General features: G+C 35.1%; 1 protein-coding gene across 1 annotated transcript; it reads right to left on the bottom strand.

The window, feature by feature from the left end:
• Window positions 1-830: 830 nt before the first annotated feature.
• On the bottom strand, window positions 831-15,650 carry FSD3 (Fe superoxide dismutase 3). Its single transcript, XM_088221789.1, has 9 exons — window positions 14,847-15,650; window positions 13,762-13,823; window positions 13,497-13,592; window positions 2,964-3,155; window positions 2,123-2,294; window positions 1,743-1,816; window positions 1,634-1,660; window positions 1,502-1,525; window positions 831-1,423 (listed from the first exon to the last, which is right to left on the bottom strand). Exons 1-9 carry the CDS (start codon window positions 14,881-14,883, stop codon window positions 1,298-1,300), a joined length of 810 nt encoding a protein of 269 aa, XP_088077915.1. The 5' UTR covers window positions 14,884-15,650; the 3' UTR covers window positions 831-1,297.
• Window positions 15,651-17,048: the final 1,398 nt, after the last annotated feature.

Genomic DNA, 17,048 nt, shown 5'->3' with positions numbered 1-17,048 from the left:
GTAACAGGACAAGTTTTTTTTTTAAGGTGAATTTAGTATAAATTTTTTATTCTAATAATATAAATTAAGATATTAAATCTAATCTAATAGCTGTAAAATCAATATTTGAATTTGTAAATAGAAAATTTAATTTTTAAATCGAATCCAATTGTAAGATTGTTATTAATTGAAATTTATTATTATTATTTAAATATAATTTTTATAGAAAAAAGTGAGAATTAAAATATTTTAACAATTTTATATTAATATTATAAACAGCTAAAGAAAGTAATTTGTGTAAATAGTGAATAACTATGATTTAATAAAAATATATTACCACATATTTGGTTATACTATAATTGATTTATGATAAATTGTGATTTATCTAAGAGATTCAGATCATTATATTATTAAGTTGAAAAGAAGTATGAAATTTGAATTATGAGTAGTAAGATTCCAACAAGTTACATTCATAATTTAATTATATTTGTTTAGAGAAAACATATTTTCTTTTCTAACCCTAATTATAAACATCAAGTTTTCTTAAGCTCTGCCAATCATCATTTCTCTAAACCTATTCAGGGGTTGAGTTAAGAAGATGTCTTTTCTTTTTAGAAAGAGATGATAAGATGGTATAAACTTTCTTTACTTTGTTATTTTCCACCTATATCTTATGAAGAATCCTCATATAAAGAAGGTTAATACTATTCCATACCTCCCAATATAAATTTTTATCTATTTTGTAGACATCCCTTTTTTTTCCTTTATAACAATTTATTTTACAAAAGAGAACCCAAATGATACCTTTTAGAGAGCAAAAGAAGGAGGAGCTTCCTATGAACGAAAATCCAAAACCAAAAGAATGCTAAAATAATACTTTCCACATTGTGTAACCCATTAGATCTAACAAGAAAAAGCTCTTTATGAACCAAAATAAGATATTTAACTGCAATACCAATCAACAAACTGGAACAGCCAAAATATCAATATTCGTTCTTTTGTTTCTTTCTTCCTCCAGGGACATTGAAGAGAGCCAAAACATGATTTGGAGGGGTACATGGAATCAGTACATGCAGCAATCAGAATACAGCATGTTGTAAATTCGAACTTACCGCCGCCAGCCTTTTCTTAGAAGGCTCTACAAGCTCATTTGAGATGCTGCTGAAATGAGACTGACACTTCTATGCATGGATGCAGCATAAGTACATAATTAGCTAGCAGAGTCGAGGACCAAAACAACCCTGCTACTCGCTCTACTTTCAGGTCCTCAGGTCTTTCCTCCTGTCAATTGAGTAGCCACTGATACATTTACGCCAAATCAAGCAATGGGAATCTTTGGTTCGCCTAAATTCACAAAGGCCTCTGCACGTGCCATGCGCTCCATTGCTGCACTCCAAGACACTAGGTGGTTCATAAACGTGTTCACATACTTCCCTCTGTCATTCTGCACAAGTACATGCCTAAGGATCATTAAGAGAATATCTAACAGTGAAAGAAAGGACAAGACTAAGAGTTTACGTGCCTTGTAATCCAAATAGTAGGCGTGCTGCAAGACCCCAAAAAAATGAGAATAATTAATACTGTCTGGATAGCAAAGTATAAAAGCTATCTCCCTCTTTTCTTGAAAGAAAGGGAAAGAGAAACCCTGACTTACCTCCCACATATCCAAACTGATGATGGGCTGCACAAGAAAACATGTTTGATGTGATTGTTAGGCAGATAACCAGGACATTATACAACATAAGAATAGCCAGTGTACATACAATATCATTCCACACAAGTGGAGTAATGGCGTTTGAGGTTTTAACTATTGCAAGTTGCCTCTCTTGTCTCTTCACTGCAATTACAGGACAAGTAAGGTATTAACAAGAGGTCCTCGGACATATACCTTAAGACAAACTGATGCATAAACACCCCACCACTTGAGACAGCTTAAAACCAATATTTAACATACAAAAAAAAATACTAGATGGCAATTATTAAACAATTTTCAGATTATTATTGTTGCTCTCCAAGCTGTTATTATTGTCTCTTCAGAACTTCAAATGCTGCAAAAAGAAAATGACTAAAGAATCATACCCTTCGATAAGAAAACAACTAGTTCATTTGACTCACATGCATATGAACTTAACAAGGTACTCACAGACAAGCCAAACCCAGCCAGAGCCAAATAATGTAAGAGCTGCGTTGATGAACTTCTCTCTGAAATTTGTGAAGGAACCAAAATCTTTTTCTATCTGCTGGAGCACACCAAGTTTTGGCAGATCCCCTCCACCTGGCTGCATGGACTCCCAAAAGAAATCATGGTTCCAGACCTGCATTATCAGATTCAACGGTGATCTACAAATGATTCACTCCTATAATCACATTAACCATAATCATTTCCCTTAGAACAGAAAAAAAAACTCGTAAGCTGTGTTGGAACAATTTCATGAGAAAGTGATGAAATCTTTCTTAAAGTGTGATAAAATATTAGAAAATAGGAAATTATGTGGTATACAACAATATGTTCCAAATTCCAGCAATTCTAGAAGAATTTAGAATATATTGTTCTATTTCCATATTGAATTATATGTAGTCAATTGTTTGTGATCGTGGTATATTTTCTAGAAGATTAAGTGTAAATTTACAAATGAATTCCACAATATTTCTAGATCTGTTCTAAACTTCCCTTAGTTATGCTAAACCCAGATAACTTATAATCAGGTGAAGTACTTGATTTTGTCTCCCTGAGAATGAACTGTAAAATACTAATTTTAATTTCTTTTATGTGTTTCTTGAATGTTGAACACATGCATTGTTGTTAAATACGTTGGCCCTAATTAGTTAGCTATCATTGCAGACGGGTGTCTAACACCTTTATCATAGTATTACTTGTTTTATCATCGATTGTATTTACTTGATTTACAGTAAGGTTGCTACACCTGATACAAGAGAGTATGATGATTCAATTTGGCATTGCATATCACCAACCTTAGACATACCTGAGCAGCATTGTTAAATTCCGGTAGGGGATTCCCATTGTTATATGTTGCTTTGACAAGTTCATCCATAGTATAGCCATATAGTACATCATTTTTCTGAAGCTGCTTATTCAGACCCTCCACATTAATGCGATGATGTTCCCCCCAGTGCTTCTCCAGAGTCCTTCGACTCATATATGGCTCTAAAGCATCCTGAAAAAGAAATTGGCAACAGAAGTGCACAGCTCAAATCAATGAAACTCTAAAAAGTAGGCTACTAAAAAGAGATCCCTTTGCCATTATCCTTGTATCCAGAATAAACTTCTAATAGAAAACATTTTAATCGGAAATGATTAGTCCGCTTAGATAAATCATTTTATGGATCAAACCTCTTAACTTCTATTCTTCCTTTTTAGATTTATCCAATTCATTTTATCCATTCAAACATATGTGAGGTCCACCACAGGATATGATAAATGCTACCGAACCTACCATCAAAATATGCATATCAATCTTCTTAGACCTCTTTATCATTTACTTCCTGCTTTCTATGTTTCAGTCACAAGATAAAGCTACACAATACAAAGATGCAATCAGTGTATCCTTTTTCAGCAAAGATTTTTTATGACGAGAATATATATCATTAGAGAGAAAAGAGAGAAGTACACAAGTAAGAAGCAAAAGATTCTCCTTAACAAAGAGAACAAAAAGAGAAAAAGGAACAAGAAACAAAGAACATAAAGAGCAGTACAGAACCACAACCAGTGCTTTTCCAAAATAGCGGAAGGACCATTCCTCATGTGCCCATTAGCATTAGAAAAAAGCCAAAAGATCATTCTATCCGAGACTCAAGAGTAACATTTCTCTCCAAAGACAGCACCCATAACTACAAATAGATTCTCTCCAATGCAAACTTTCCTCCTTTTCTCAATGCCTCATCGAGAATAAGAGATAAAGCACTCAAGGGAAGGGAACGGTACCCACAAAAGAGGAGAGGTATTAAATATCCTAATGTATGATAAAGAGATCTTAATCATATTACTTGGAGAAAACTTATTTAGAACCAAAATTCAAAATGTCTGATCTCAATGATCAAATCAATAACTTAATATTTGTAGAATAATTATATGAATAGTTTCCGAATAACTAAGCTAGAGTATTTTTATTTACAGTACTAAAAGTACAACCGAAATAAGAGTCTTAAGTATATTTAAAAATACCTTAATTAATTGAATAACCTTTTTGTAAATAAAAAGTATGGCATGGTATAGTATTTCACCGGCACCAAGGGGGAGCTAATTCATGTATAAAAAAGCACATATTAAGCAGAATATCAACAAGGTCCCCAAAATCCTCTCAAATTCATTTTCCACCCAACTTAAAAGCTCTCTTGCTGCTCTTATTTCAAAAAAAAAAAAAAAAGCTCACTTGTTCCTATCTCCCCACAGCACCCAAAAAGATAGTAAGAGGAATGAGACTCACTTTTCTTCTCTTCACAAATACCCATTCAGGCCCAAATCTCTTCCCTTACCGACCAAGGCATCTCCCAAATGGTCTTTTTACATAGAAAACAACCATTCACCAAAATCTTTCCCCTCCTCATCAGCTTGTCAAAGTAAGATACACCCACGACCTACTTCCCATGCAAAGAAAGCAACTCTAGGTAGAATATTGACCTTCCATATTGCCAAAAAGGAAATGTGATTTTCATGGTGTCATTCTCGGTCAAATATCTATAGAAAGATCTGACCAAGAAAGATTCTTTGATATTGAGACTCTAGATTGATTCGTCATTACACTCGTTAATTGAGGCAAATAAGAATGTATTAAGTGAGTCTCATAATCGTTAATTTTCCAATCATTTAGGTTTCTCATAACTTCCACATGTCACTCCCTTTCCCATCCTCTTCCCCTTCCCCTAAATTATCTCTTAATGACTCAAAAACCATGATTTCATTGTATTTTGCAATAGCATAAATCTCGAGAAACTGATCTTTGGGCAATCCTTCTCCAAGCCAAACATTCTGCTAAACTGATCTGTATCCTCGGTTTCAACCCTGCACATGAGGCAATGCTGGAATTTTATTCCTACTCATGCATATTTTTTTCGACATCCCCATCCCATGTAGTCTAGTCAATACTTTGGAGTAACATACGCTCTCCACAGTACCAAACTTTACAAATATAGTAAAGAATAACTAAATCGAATCCTCAGTAAATAGCAAATAATAAAGTCATACTAACAACTAAATCGAATCCTCATTTGCTCTTTGCATATGACACTCTAATCTTTTGTCATCCAAATGTACGGAACCTTCTTCATCTAAGATGTATTTTATTGTGTTTTCAAGGGGTTTCGGGTTTGAAGATTAATCTCCAAAAATCGGAATTGGTTAAAATGGATGGTGTTGGGAATGGCAGATTGTATGCAAATGTTTTGGAATGTAAAGAAGTGTCTTTACCAATTAAATATCTTGGCCTACCATTTGGTGCTAAATACAAAAATAGTTTATCTTGGGAACCGGTGGTGGAAATGTATGAGAGGAGATTAGCAAGCTGGAAAAGGAAATTTTTGTCAAAAGGTGGCAGACGTAAACTGATTAAAAGCACCATGGCCAACTTACCTAAATATTATTTGTCCACTCTTACAATTCCAGTATCTATTGCAAAGAAGTTGGAATCCATCCAATGCAAATTGCTTTGGGGTGATGAAGAGGATAACCGCAAATTTCATTTAGTTAAATGGGAGGAAGTTAAAAAACCTCTCAAAGATGGCAGTTTGGGTATTAGATCGATTGTTGAGCTAAACGTAGCCTTGCAAGGTAAATGGCTTTGGAGATTTTTACATGAAGATGACAAGCTGTGGAGGAAGATTGTTAAAATCCGTTGGGATTAGCCAGTTTGGGAAAACAGCAGCGGGGTGAGAATTGGAAGACAGCATGGGAGGAGGAGTTTCCAGAGAAAAATTATGATGCAGGGGCCCCAATTTTTCAGTAATCTGCACTGGAAGCTTGGGAGGGGAAACAGAATTAGATTTTGGCAGGACATTTGGATCGGCAAGGAATGCTTAAGGAGGAGATTCCCCAGAATTTTGCAATATCTCAGGCACAGAATATGCTGGTTCAGGATGCTTACAGCAGTAGAGATGGATTTGTTGATTGGTTAGTTAATGTTGTTGGAAATTTGCATGATTGGGAAATTGGTGAGTTGGAGAGTTTACTCCAGCTACTGCCTTCACGGAAAGGGCTGTCAGGGGAAGACCAGGTGCAGTGGAAATTAGAAAATAATGGTAACTTTTCTGTTAAGTCCTATTGCAAGCATTTATTGAGAAGTGACAACATGTCAAGACCAAAATTTCCATCGGGACAGATTTGGAAATCAAAGGTTCCTCCAAGAATTGCGTCTTTTGGTTCGGAAGCATGCAAGGAAAGTATTTTGACAATTGATAAATTAAAATCAAGGGGGATGGTTATCCCAAACAGATGCTATTTATGCATGCAGGCAGAAGAATCATGCAACCATATTTTATTGTGGTGACCTGTGGCCTTTGGAATTTGGAATTTGGAGTCTTGTTTTAAATCTTGTGGGTATTAGTTGGGTGACAGCGAGATCCATTAGAGAGGAGTTGTGGGATTGGGAGGGTATGTTTTAAGTGAATAGACTAACTAAGCTTATTCCATTGACTATTTTTTTGGTTCTTTGGAAAGAGAGAAATTCTAGACCTTTTGAGAATAAAGGAATTGATTTGTATAGTTTGAGAGATAGGTGGATGCATCTTTTTGGGTTTATGTTGTTAGAACATGACATCATTAGTGAAGTAAATTTTGGGGATGTCATAGATTCACTTACTACTTTGTAAAGCATTTGTAATTGGGTGCTACCCCTTTTCTTGGTACCATGTTAATGCATATATAGTCTATAAGCAGTATTTTCTAAATAAACCAAGTACCTTAACAATACATAAAGATTGCATCACATAAATATCTCTAATATCAAAATATGTACAATTTAGGATCTTCTTGCTCCACATCATTTTGTCCTACTTAGTGAAACCTCAACTTCAAGTTTTGAACTATCAAGTAGAAAATATATGAAAATTGGAACTTGTCTTCCTAATAATTGAAGCTTGTGAAACTTTGAATTGTTGTGAGAAAATGATAGTGCTTCCAAAATCATGGATTCTAAAGGAGCAAAGAAGAAACTAGGGATGCAAAAATCTATAAATGGAAGAATCATCAAACTTTGATTATCCATATTGGTTGCAGAAAATGTTTTTGTCGTAAATACTTCAAGTAGGGCTTCTTTGTTTTCATGGAGTTCAAATCCACTAGAATATTACCATCACCAACATCAAAAACATCATTGCTTATAACTTAATCGAGAGATCCATCATGAGGTAGCTCCATTTACTCAGTAAAAACATCTTTTACAATCTTCTTTTACCTCATCTATTAACTTGTTACCATTAGTTGGATCGTCAATGATAATAACATCACCTCACTCCATACGACGAGATAGATCGTGAGATTGATGGCCACTACATTGTTGTTATCCTACAAGGAATGCGTAATGATTTTATTGTTTGCATCAAAGATGGTTTAAACTTAGCTCCACAACTTTCAAGAACTCTCCCTACTAACTCATGAGCAATCGATGAAACTTTTTCGTCATTTCCTCGAACATTGTTCAAGAGAGGAGAGAGCAACTATACCGAGATGTACTAACTTTTTTGTAAAAGAGTGGACTTAATTTCTTCCATGTATAAGAGAACATCAGTTATGGTCCCAATTTACTTTTTCTTCTTTTAAGATAAAAAAAGCTACTTCAGATGACTGAACACAGGACTCCCAATATCGTACAACTTAAGTACAGTCACTCCATCCATTTCATGGTATAGTCATGGTCCCGATTTACCAATCTCATTATGGGATTTTCTTAATAGTATGGGCTTGTTAAGAGAGAGATCTCCTAGAGTAACAAGAAACTTTTTTTTTGACAAATTTTTCTGCAAATCCATTTCCAAGACAGCAAGTGATTTTTATACAAGAGGGATGAGGAACAGCTGTTCTAGTGGTTATTTTCAGAGAAGTTACTGCTTCAGATTCTCCCTATTTTTCTCCTACTATCCTACCACGCTATTACATAAATACCCACTTAAATATCCCAGTTAGTACGCATAAATCCAACACATGAGGAGCAGTTAATTCTCACAATTACTTTCACAGTCAGCCAACTGCCTTTTGTTTTTCTCCCTAATTTTCTTCTACTAAACACAGACAACCATAACACCAAATACATAGCAGCAACTTAAAAATAGCCACATAAAACAGCACTTGCAGACTACACAGCCACATAAAACGACACCTGCAGGTTACATCATTTCTTTTTCCTTCTTTGATACACCTTACTAAAAGCTGTTATTTTCCCACTGATGTTCCTCAAATCTTTCCATTGAGTTCAGATAGACTTCAGCAGGTCCTTGAACATTTCTACAATTAATTCTTAACCATCATGATCCAAGCATCACCTGACACAGTCTAATTCATTTAATCATTTGAAAAGTAAGATCTCTCTGACATATTATTGCCTAGTTTACTCACCTAATATTTTCAATGTAAAAACAGTTAACACAAAGACCTTTTTTATCTGTGCATTACAATATCAAGTGTGGTTATTCTAGTCAACTCACATATGCAATAACTAACTTCAAGTCTCATAGTATTATTTGATTGCTTGAGAAGTAGATCAATGATCAAGGCCCTTGATAATAGACAAAGGGTCTCTTGCATTGATTTTTTTTTTTTGAATAAAAGTATGAAATTGTATTGAAGTAAAGGTGTCAAGGGAGTACCACCTATTTACAAACAATTTACAAATCGATTAAACAATTGATTATAGAGCCGAGATCATCAAAGCATTCGATGTTAAATTCTAAAATAGCGAATCGGAAGTAATGGAATCAGTTGTCAGGAATGATTCTAAAGTTGATTTTTTCCTTCGAAAGCACAATTGTTTCTTTCCTTCCAAATGATCCAAAATATAATGAGAGGGACGAGGCTAAAAGTTTTCTTGTGACAGCTCAATCCTTCCCATGCATTGACTTAGATGGCTCACAGTACAGTTCTGAGAGAATACCTGACTTAGTCCAGGAAGATGAAGTTCACTCATTGGTTGTTCATAAGCATATAACCAATTTTCACGGGTCATCACTTAAGCCCTCTACAGAATGACACAATAACAATAGTTAGAGGTCCTTGTAGTGTGAAGTTTGTTAAATGAAACTCATATTTTCACTGATTCTTTCTTCCTTTTAAATCTCTGACTGAAGATGAAATTAAGCTCATTAAGAGGAACCTATAGATCCCTATAAGTTCAAAAAACTTGAAGACAAATTTTTTTGCGTATCTTATCCAGATTACTATTCTCTTTTTCTACAAGAAAACATAACTGCTCCTACGAATAGTAACTTCACCAGTTATAAGTAACTGTCTCCATATCAGAGAAACTACCTTCACACCTATCTTAATAACTAATTTATATCATTTCACTGAAAATAACAATTATGCTCTAGTAGCCGTGTGGCAATCATTTCTACTAGCCATGTGGCTCATACAATAAACACTCCTCGAAAAGGTGCTTGTTCTCAAGCACCCAAACCGGATATGCAGCCAAAAAGTGGCAGTATGGAATTACGCAATCCACTAGAGAGGCAAGCAGGTGCAAATAGAAATTCTTTTTTTATTAATAATTTTCTGCCTTGGATTCTGGATCCAATTTCCCTGTTTCACAACTGTCTCTCTCATCTATTGATTCCAACAGAAAAACTTTCTTGCATCAGTGTCCTGACATGACCTGTTCATCGGAAGAGAAGCAAAGACTGTTCTCCTGGCATCCATCAACTTTGGTTGGACTTAATCATTTAGCAAGCAAAGGTTGATTCTGGCTAGAAACAGATTCTTGCGAGCTGCCATTTCCCCCGCCTCAAGACTGACCACATGTTCATACAAACTTGCCAAGCTCAAGGCTGTGGTTTGGTCTTTTGGGCGTGTGATTCAACTTCAACAAAAACATATTTCTGCAAACCACTAAGAAATATTTAGATTCCATGTTCGGTTCTCAAGAATTTTGTGCGTGAGAATCTGTCTCAAACTCAACTAACATATTGCTGTTTCAGTTATAACAGTTCTCTTAGTTTATTACTCTGGATTGGTGGATCGAATCTCAAATGGCATTGCTTCTTGAAATCTTCCGAGTTATGTTGGATCGATCTCTTTTCCACCTTTAAAAACCAAAGTTAGGCATCTCCTTGAAGATGGAACAAAGACAAATTTCTCTGTTTCAAGAATCTCTTGATTCCAGAAGAAATTATTGCAGCAGTTTACACCAAAGAGGATTGATAGTGCCATCATAACGTTGAGAAAGCAACTTAGCCTATTCAGGAACAAAAGATTTAGGATCTGTTTGTCCATCATCCGAATGATCTCTGTCACAAGGGCCACAAGTTGCACTTCCTTCTTTGGTTACTGGTCGAGCAATTTAAAGATCCTCGATGAGATCATCGAATTGTATGCCTATGGCTTGCTACTGTTACACTAGCATTCCCATTTCAATTGGTCTTGTGCTCTGTCCTAATATAAGCTGAGAAGTCTCAAATTGATGTCGTAATGATATAGAGTCACCCATAACAAACGGCTCTAATACCAAATTGGCACGCCAATTGTAGTGTGAAATCTGTTGAAGGGAAACCTATTATTGAAGATGAATATTAAGGCTCATTAAGAAAGAACCTACAGATCTCCTTAGATTAAGTGCTTAAGAAACTTCAACACAAATTTTCTACATATCTAATTCATATTAATGTTTTCTTTTTTCTATAAGAAAACATACAGGTCCTAAGGATAATAACTTCACCTGTTCAAAGTAACTACCCCACATCCTAGAAACTACCTTCACACTTATCTTAATAACTAATTATATCGTTAAATACAACTAGATAAATAAACAAATACTAATAATTCTATTCTTGCAGCCATGTTTCACTCACTCTAACAGCCATATGTCAATTTCCAGAAACAATGTAGCTCATAATAATGTCTGAATGCTCAATCTCCCTTAAAAGTGGGTAGAGATCTGAACTTAACCAAATTGACCACAAAAAGTGGAAAACAAAAACACACAACAAAGTGCCTTCAAAACCAGTCTGAAAAGGTCAAGAATTTGTCCATAGGCGACTGAACAAGAGTGGCTGAACTGGATTGAGTCAAACTAGTTTAAACTGGTCAACAAAGGCTTAAGAATCCCAAGACCCACATGTCGATGGTTCTCTAACATCAAGCTTCTGGCAAGGGATCCGACTAATGGTGTTACTCGTCGTGGCTAGCAAGGAGATCTATCAATCGCAGTGGTGATCTGATGGTTTCTGGCGAGTGAGAAGGATACCAACAACGATAGACAACAAGATTTAGTGGAGGCGCCAAACGGAACCTTCTGAAATTGATGAACTTGGCAGGAACACCAACCTCGAAAAGATGGAAGTGAATCCTTTGCAGCCAAAGGGTCTCTATCTTTGTGTCACTTGGGGGTTCAGGATATGAGAGGCTATTGGTTTTGGTAGTAGGTTGTGAAGTCTGAAAAAGAAAAAAATACGGCTGCATAATAGATCGAAGTTAAACTCTTATACCAATTAATGTATGAAAATGAAAGTTTGAACGCAATACTTAAAAAAAAGTATGGAGGTTTGGGCAAGATGTTAAGAAGGTTGTGAGGTATGGAGGTTTAGGCATGTGCTCGTTAGTCGAGATGAACATGCCTTTGCAAGGTAAATGGCTACAGAAATACTTAAAGGGTGGATAGTGAGTCTTGGTGCTCTTCGGGTCGCTCCCATGGCTTGAGTTTGTGGAGGAGGATTGGGTTGAATAGTGGGAAATTCTCTCATTATGTCAAGTGGCAGGTGAGGAGGGGTGATAAAATTCGTTTATGGATCGATGAGTGGATTGGTAATGGAACCTTAAAGATCAATATCCACGTATTGTTAATATTGACAAGAGTAAAAGTATTGTTGTGGACGAGGTTTATGGTGGTAGGGGATTGGGGAGGTGTGGAATGTAGAAGTGGAGAGGAATTTGAATGATTAGGAGGTGGGGGAATATGAAGCTTTATTACAGCTGCTCTCGTGCGTTCATATGACTTTGAATAGGGACGTGTTGCTGTCGAAACCTAAACAAGATGGACAATTTACTGTGAAATCCTTTTATAATTCATTGAGGGACACTAATAATCAAGAGGTCCTGGTGTTCCCTTACAAATGGATTTGGAAGGCCCATGCTCTGCCTAAAATTTTTTTTTTTGCATGGAAAGCTGGAAGAGAGTACATTTTGACCACTGACAATCTTATGAGAAGAGGCAGAGTTATGGTGAATGTTTGCTACTCATGTAAAAGAGCGACAGAGACTTGTAACCATCTTTTACTTTGGTGTCCTATGGTTTACAATTTATGGTTTACAATTTATGGTATACGATGTAAAAAAAAAAAGAAAAGCATTAAAATTATTCTTTTGACTATATTTTGGTTGGTTTGGAAAAAGAAAATCAGATGGCTTTTGAAGGGGTGGAGAGAGATATTTCTAAACTAAAAGACAGTTGGTATCATTATTTTCGTTCTATTTTTTTGGAGCATGACATGTATAGGGTTGAGAATTTTGGACATGTCATTGATAGTCTCACTGTGATGCAAATATCTTTTGTTTTGCACCCCCTTGGTGAGTTTCAATATATTGTTTATATTTCTTATCTCAAGAAAAAGAACAAAAAGATAAACAAAATCTTTACTCCTGAGGGAGCATAAACCTTTCAAAAGCGTTGTTGAAGGCCACATTTTGGCTAATAGGACTATAGGTGAGATGGGTAAAGAAGGTTTACAGACATAGTTACCCAAAAAATTTGAAGTCCCAACTCTGTTATTAGGATTTTTTTTTCTTTTTTTGGGAGTATCTCTCTTATTAGGATTTGAAGAAAGAATAGATGGCTTAAGGTTATTAAGCACGGAAACCATGTTGGTTGTTTTTATATGATTAAGATTTCTACAAAAGAACATATTTCGAATGGTATAATCTTCAAATTGAACCATGAAATTAGAGAGGATTATGCCATAGGAAAAGGTTACAAAGATGCCAATTATGTTCAAAAGTTTTTTTTTCCTTTTTTCCCCAATTTTAGTGAATAAAAGGAGAAAAAAAAGGAGTTCAAGAAAAAAGTTAGGGACGCTCATAGAGTCACCCACTCTTATTCCTTTTTAGTCCTATAAAACAAAAAAGAGAACATATGTGAGCATCCCTTAGCTTCCTTTCCTTTTCCCTCGATCTCATGAATCCAAACATTAAGTTATATGCCAAGTTAAATAAAAGATATAACCATCACAAGATTTGACTAAATGAAATCAAGTTTTGAGCCATTTGTGTCAAATACATGTCCAAATATCAAGCACGCTATATTAACACATATAAAACAAATAGAAATGTCAATAATATATGAATTGAAATTTTTATATTCACTTACAAGCTTGTAAGGAGGTGCCTTCAACCCATAGTAAGCCACCCATTTCGGAAGTCCTTGGGACCCATTTGAGGTTCTCTTTTGTTTTTGCTTCTTAAACTGAAAACAGTATCAAAAAGAATCAACAGAAGCCATCAATCTTGCTGTTCATTTGAGCATTGAATTCTCTTTTTGTATGTTATAGGACAAAAACAAGAGAAGCAATTCATTTATATTTTGAAGGGTCAATAAAGCACATACTTCATTTTCAAGAAAGAAAAGAACAAACCGGAAAGAGAAGCCTAGGTTCATTCAGCTGCAGCCTAGAGTCCATCATTAAAAAAGGAGAACCTGCAAAGAAAAATTTAAAAACAAAACAATAAAGAATGATCAACATTGCTGAAATAAATGTGCTTAAGCAGGAGGGTGCTTCAAGTTACTTAAAAATTAAGCAGTTATGCAATTTGGATAAAGCGTCGATAGCAAAAAGTATGTAGCTTTTTATTTAAAAAGACTAAATTATATTTATTATAAATATCTTAGGACCCATGTTCTTTTAAAATGCTAATAAAAACCCTAAACTTTATATTCCCCTATACAAATATTCGAGATGAGTGTTTAATCTCAAAAACCTTCTAAGTAACCTATTCCATCCCACCAGCTCCTCCCATTTATTTGCTTGTTTTATCAGTTAAAAAAATTAAAAATAATTTACTTATTTACTTAAATGCCAATAAAAAATCTAAATTAATAAAATAATCAAAAATAAAACATAAAAAGCTAACCTCTGCAAGATTTTGTTATTAGTAGTAGTGGCTGGCTTTGAAGAATATATATGGTATATGTCTGCTATATATATCTCAAAACTAATTCGCCAGATGTATATTTTTTTACCATGGACTAAACAAAAACAATGAAACTTTAGAAGTAAAACCCCATTTCAGCAAAGTAGCAAACGGGCATGTAAGGGCTTAAGCCAAAATGAAACAGACAACCAAGCCAAATCTTTATATCGGATACAAGCAACTCACTGAAACTACAAAACTCAAAAAACCATAAAAATATAAAAACCTTGCTCTGTAAACAGAAATAACAAGAAGAAAAAAAAAATCAAGAAATGGGTATTGGATAATTCCTGTTTACGCCCGAAAATAACTACAAAGAAACCACAAACAATCAAAATCTGAAAAAGCTCTCGTCTTCCCAGGATGTCTGTTGGATGTACCTCCACTTCCCTCATATACCAGTAATGCTCTCTTCCTTATCTTTTGTGAACACAAACGAATGGAAGCAGAATCTTCTAAATCTGAAGACTTTCGACGATAAAAAGAAAAGAAAATCACGAATTTGAAAAGAAAAAGAAATGTGAGTTACCATTGGTGAGAAAGTAAAGACCAGTTGTGCCATGCATGATGAATGGAGAATCAAACAGATTCAGGGCGTGCCGGATAAGGATAATCGACTTAATAGAGTGAAAGGAAGTAAGGTCGCCGCTGTTTGATGCGAGAGGGTAGAGGCTCCCCGGCCGTTCCGGAAAAGGGGTAATGTGAGTCGGGGCAGTGAGAAAGCAGAACTAAATTAAACGTTACTCTAAAAATAAAAAGAAAAGGAAATACTTGCTGTCGTTTTTTAATAAAATCATGGTACAACTTATTATGTAAATTAAGTATTAAAATAAAGGGAATTGCATAATTAAAAAAAAAAAAAGATGGAACTCGAATCCCTAATAGATCCTCCATGGCAGTCTCCAGACACAAACAATGCCATTACCAGACAAGACTCCCCATCCAAAACCCATCATAACTTCTGACCCCAAAATTGATCTCCCTAGATCTAGTCAACTCATTATCTCTGAACAAAAAAAAAATATCCGGTCCAGAAAGGTCAATTCCATCATTAACTCGCAGCTCACAAGTCTCCCTATTAAACTTCAAGGACTAAAGTGGTCATTCTTGAAAGAGCATCAAATCCAGCTACCAGTACAGTCAAGAACATTACACAACCAACTAGAGGAATATAATCGTTTTCATAGGCTGTCATTTGCAAATCATACATAACTCATCATTTCCTCTTTGATTATTCTTATCATCAGCATATTGTAAAAGCTCTATATATAAATGAAGGTTTGACAACTCAACAACACAAGATGATTTCAGCCGGTATACATGACTTCATCTCCTGAAAAGTAAATCAGACGTCAAACAAATCGTTGTTCAGTTTAAGACACTAGTAGAAAATCAATTTGAAAGAAAAATCAATAGTGTTCAATCTGATATGGGTGGAGAGTACACAAGTCTCATCAAATTATTGCAAAATAGTGGAATTCTAATCAGATATCCTTGCCCCCTTACCTCTGCTCTAAACGGTAGCGCAGAAAGAAAACATAGACACGCCACTGAGACCGGATTAACCATTCTTGCTGAATCAAAAATGCCACTAAAATACTAGGTTGAAGCCTTTTAGACTACAACTTTCCTCATCAACAGATTACCTACACCCATTTTGCAAAACCTCTCACCCATGCAAAAATTATACAACAGATTACTTGATTATCACTTACTCAAAATCTTTGGTTGCACCTGTTTTCCATGTCTTATAACCTTATCAAATCACAAATTTTTGTTTCATTCCACTAAGTGTATGTTCTTGGGATATAGTCTTTAACATAAAGGGCAGAAGGGTTTGAGTTCTACAGGTTGAATATATATTTCCAGGCATGTAATAGTCAATGAAACACAGTTTCATTTCCACTCTAGATTTTTAAACACGAAATCATGATAAAACCAAACTATAGTGTCTTTCCCTATCTAGCTTAATACCTCTCAAATAGACTTTTACATACCCATACCCTCTCTTTCAAATTCAAGTAATGAAGACCCAATTGCAGAATCTACAGCAGCAGCAACACCTCAAGTTGAGTCACAATAATTGCCGCCTCAAAATCATCCAGAACACTCAAGTACTGGTAGTTCTCTGAAGTCAAATGAATTAGATTTTGATATTGGTCCGCCTGCCATACAAGAGATAAACATCAGACAAGAAGAAGAAAAAGAGATGTCAAGCACTCATAATCAATAAGAACTTACCAGACACTAGATGTTGACAAGAGCCAAAAGTAAGGATTCATAAACCCAAGAAGTACCCATCAGAATACCAACTCTTCAATGTCAAAAAAATAGAAACGGAACTTCTTGATGTGCCAAACTCAGTTGCAGCAGCGATAAATCATCCACTCTAGAAAGTAGAAATGCAAGATGAAATGGATGCACTTGTAAGAAACAAAACTTGGACCCTTGTTCCTCACAGACCCAAAATGAACATAGTGGGCAATAACTAGGTTTTCAGAGTCAAGGACAATGTTGATGAAAGCTTTCAGAGATGTAAAGTAAGGGTTGTAGCAAAAGGTTTTCATCAAACACCTAGTATTCATTTTAGTCAAACATTCAAACCAATCATCAAAGCATCAACTATAAGAGTAATATTTACCATAGTCATTTCAAAAGGATGAAATGTTACACAACTAGATGTGAATAATGCGTTTTGAAATGGAGAATTGAAGGAAACAGTTTATATGAG

The sequence above is a fragment of the Carica papaya genome, chromosome 6 (genome assembly GCF_054855325.1).
Source record: "Carica papaya isolate Zhongbai chromosome 6, ASM5485532v1, whole genome shotgun sequence".
Lineage (NCBI taxonomy): Eukaryota > Viridiplantae > Streptophyta > Magnoliopsida > Brassicales > Caricaceae > Carica > Carica papaya.
The sequence above is the reverse complement of the archived record's forward strand: the minus strand, read 5'-3'. Positions and strand labels throughout refer to the sequence as shown.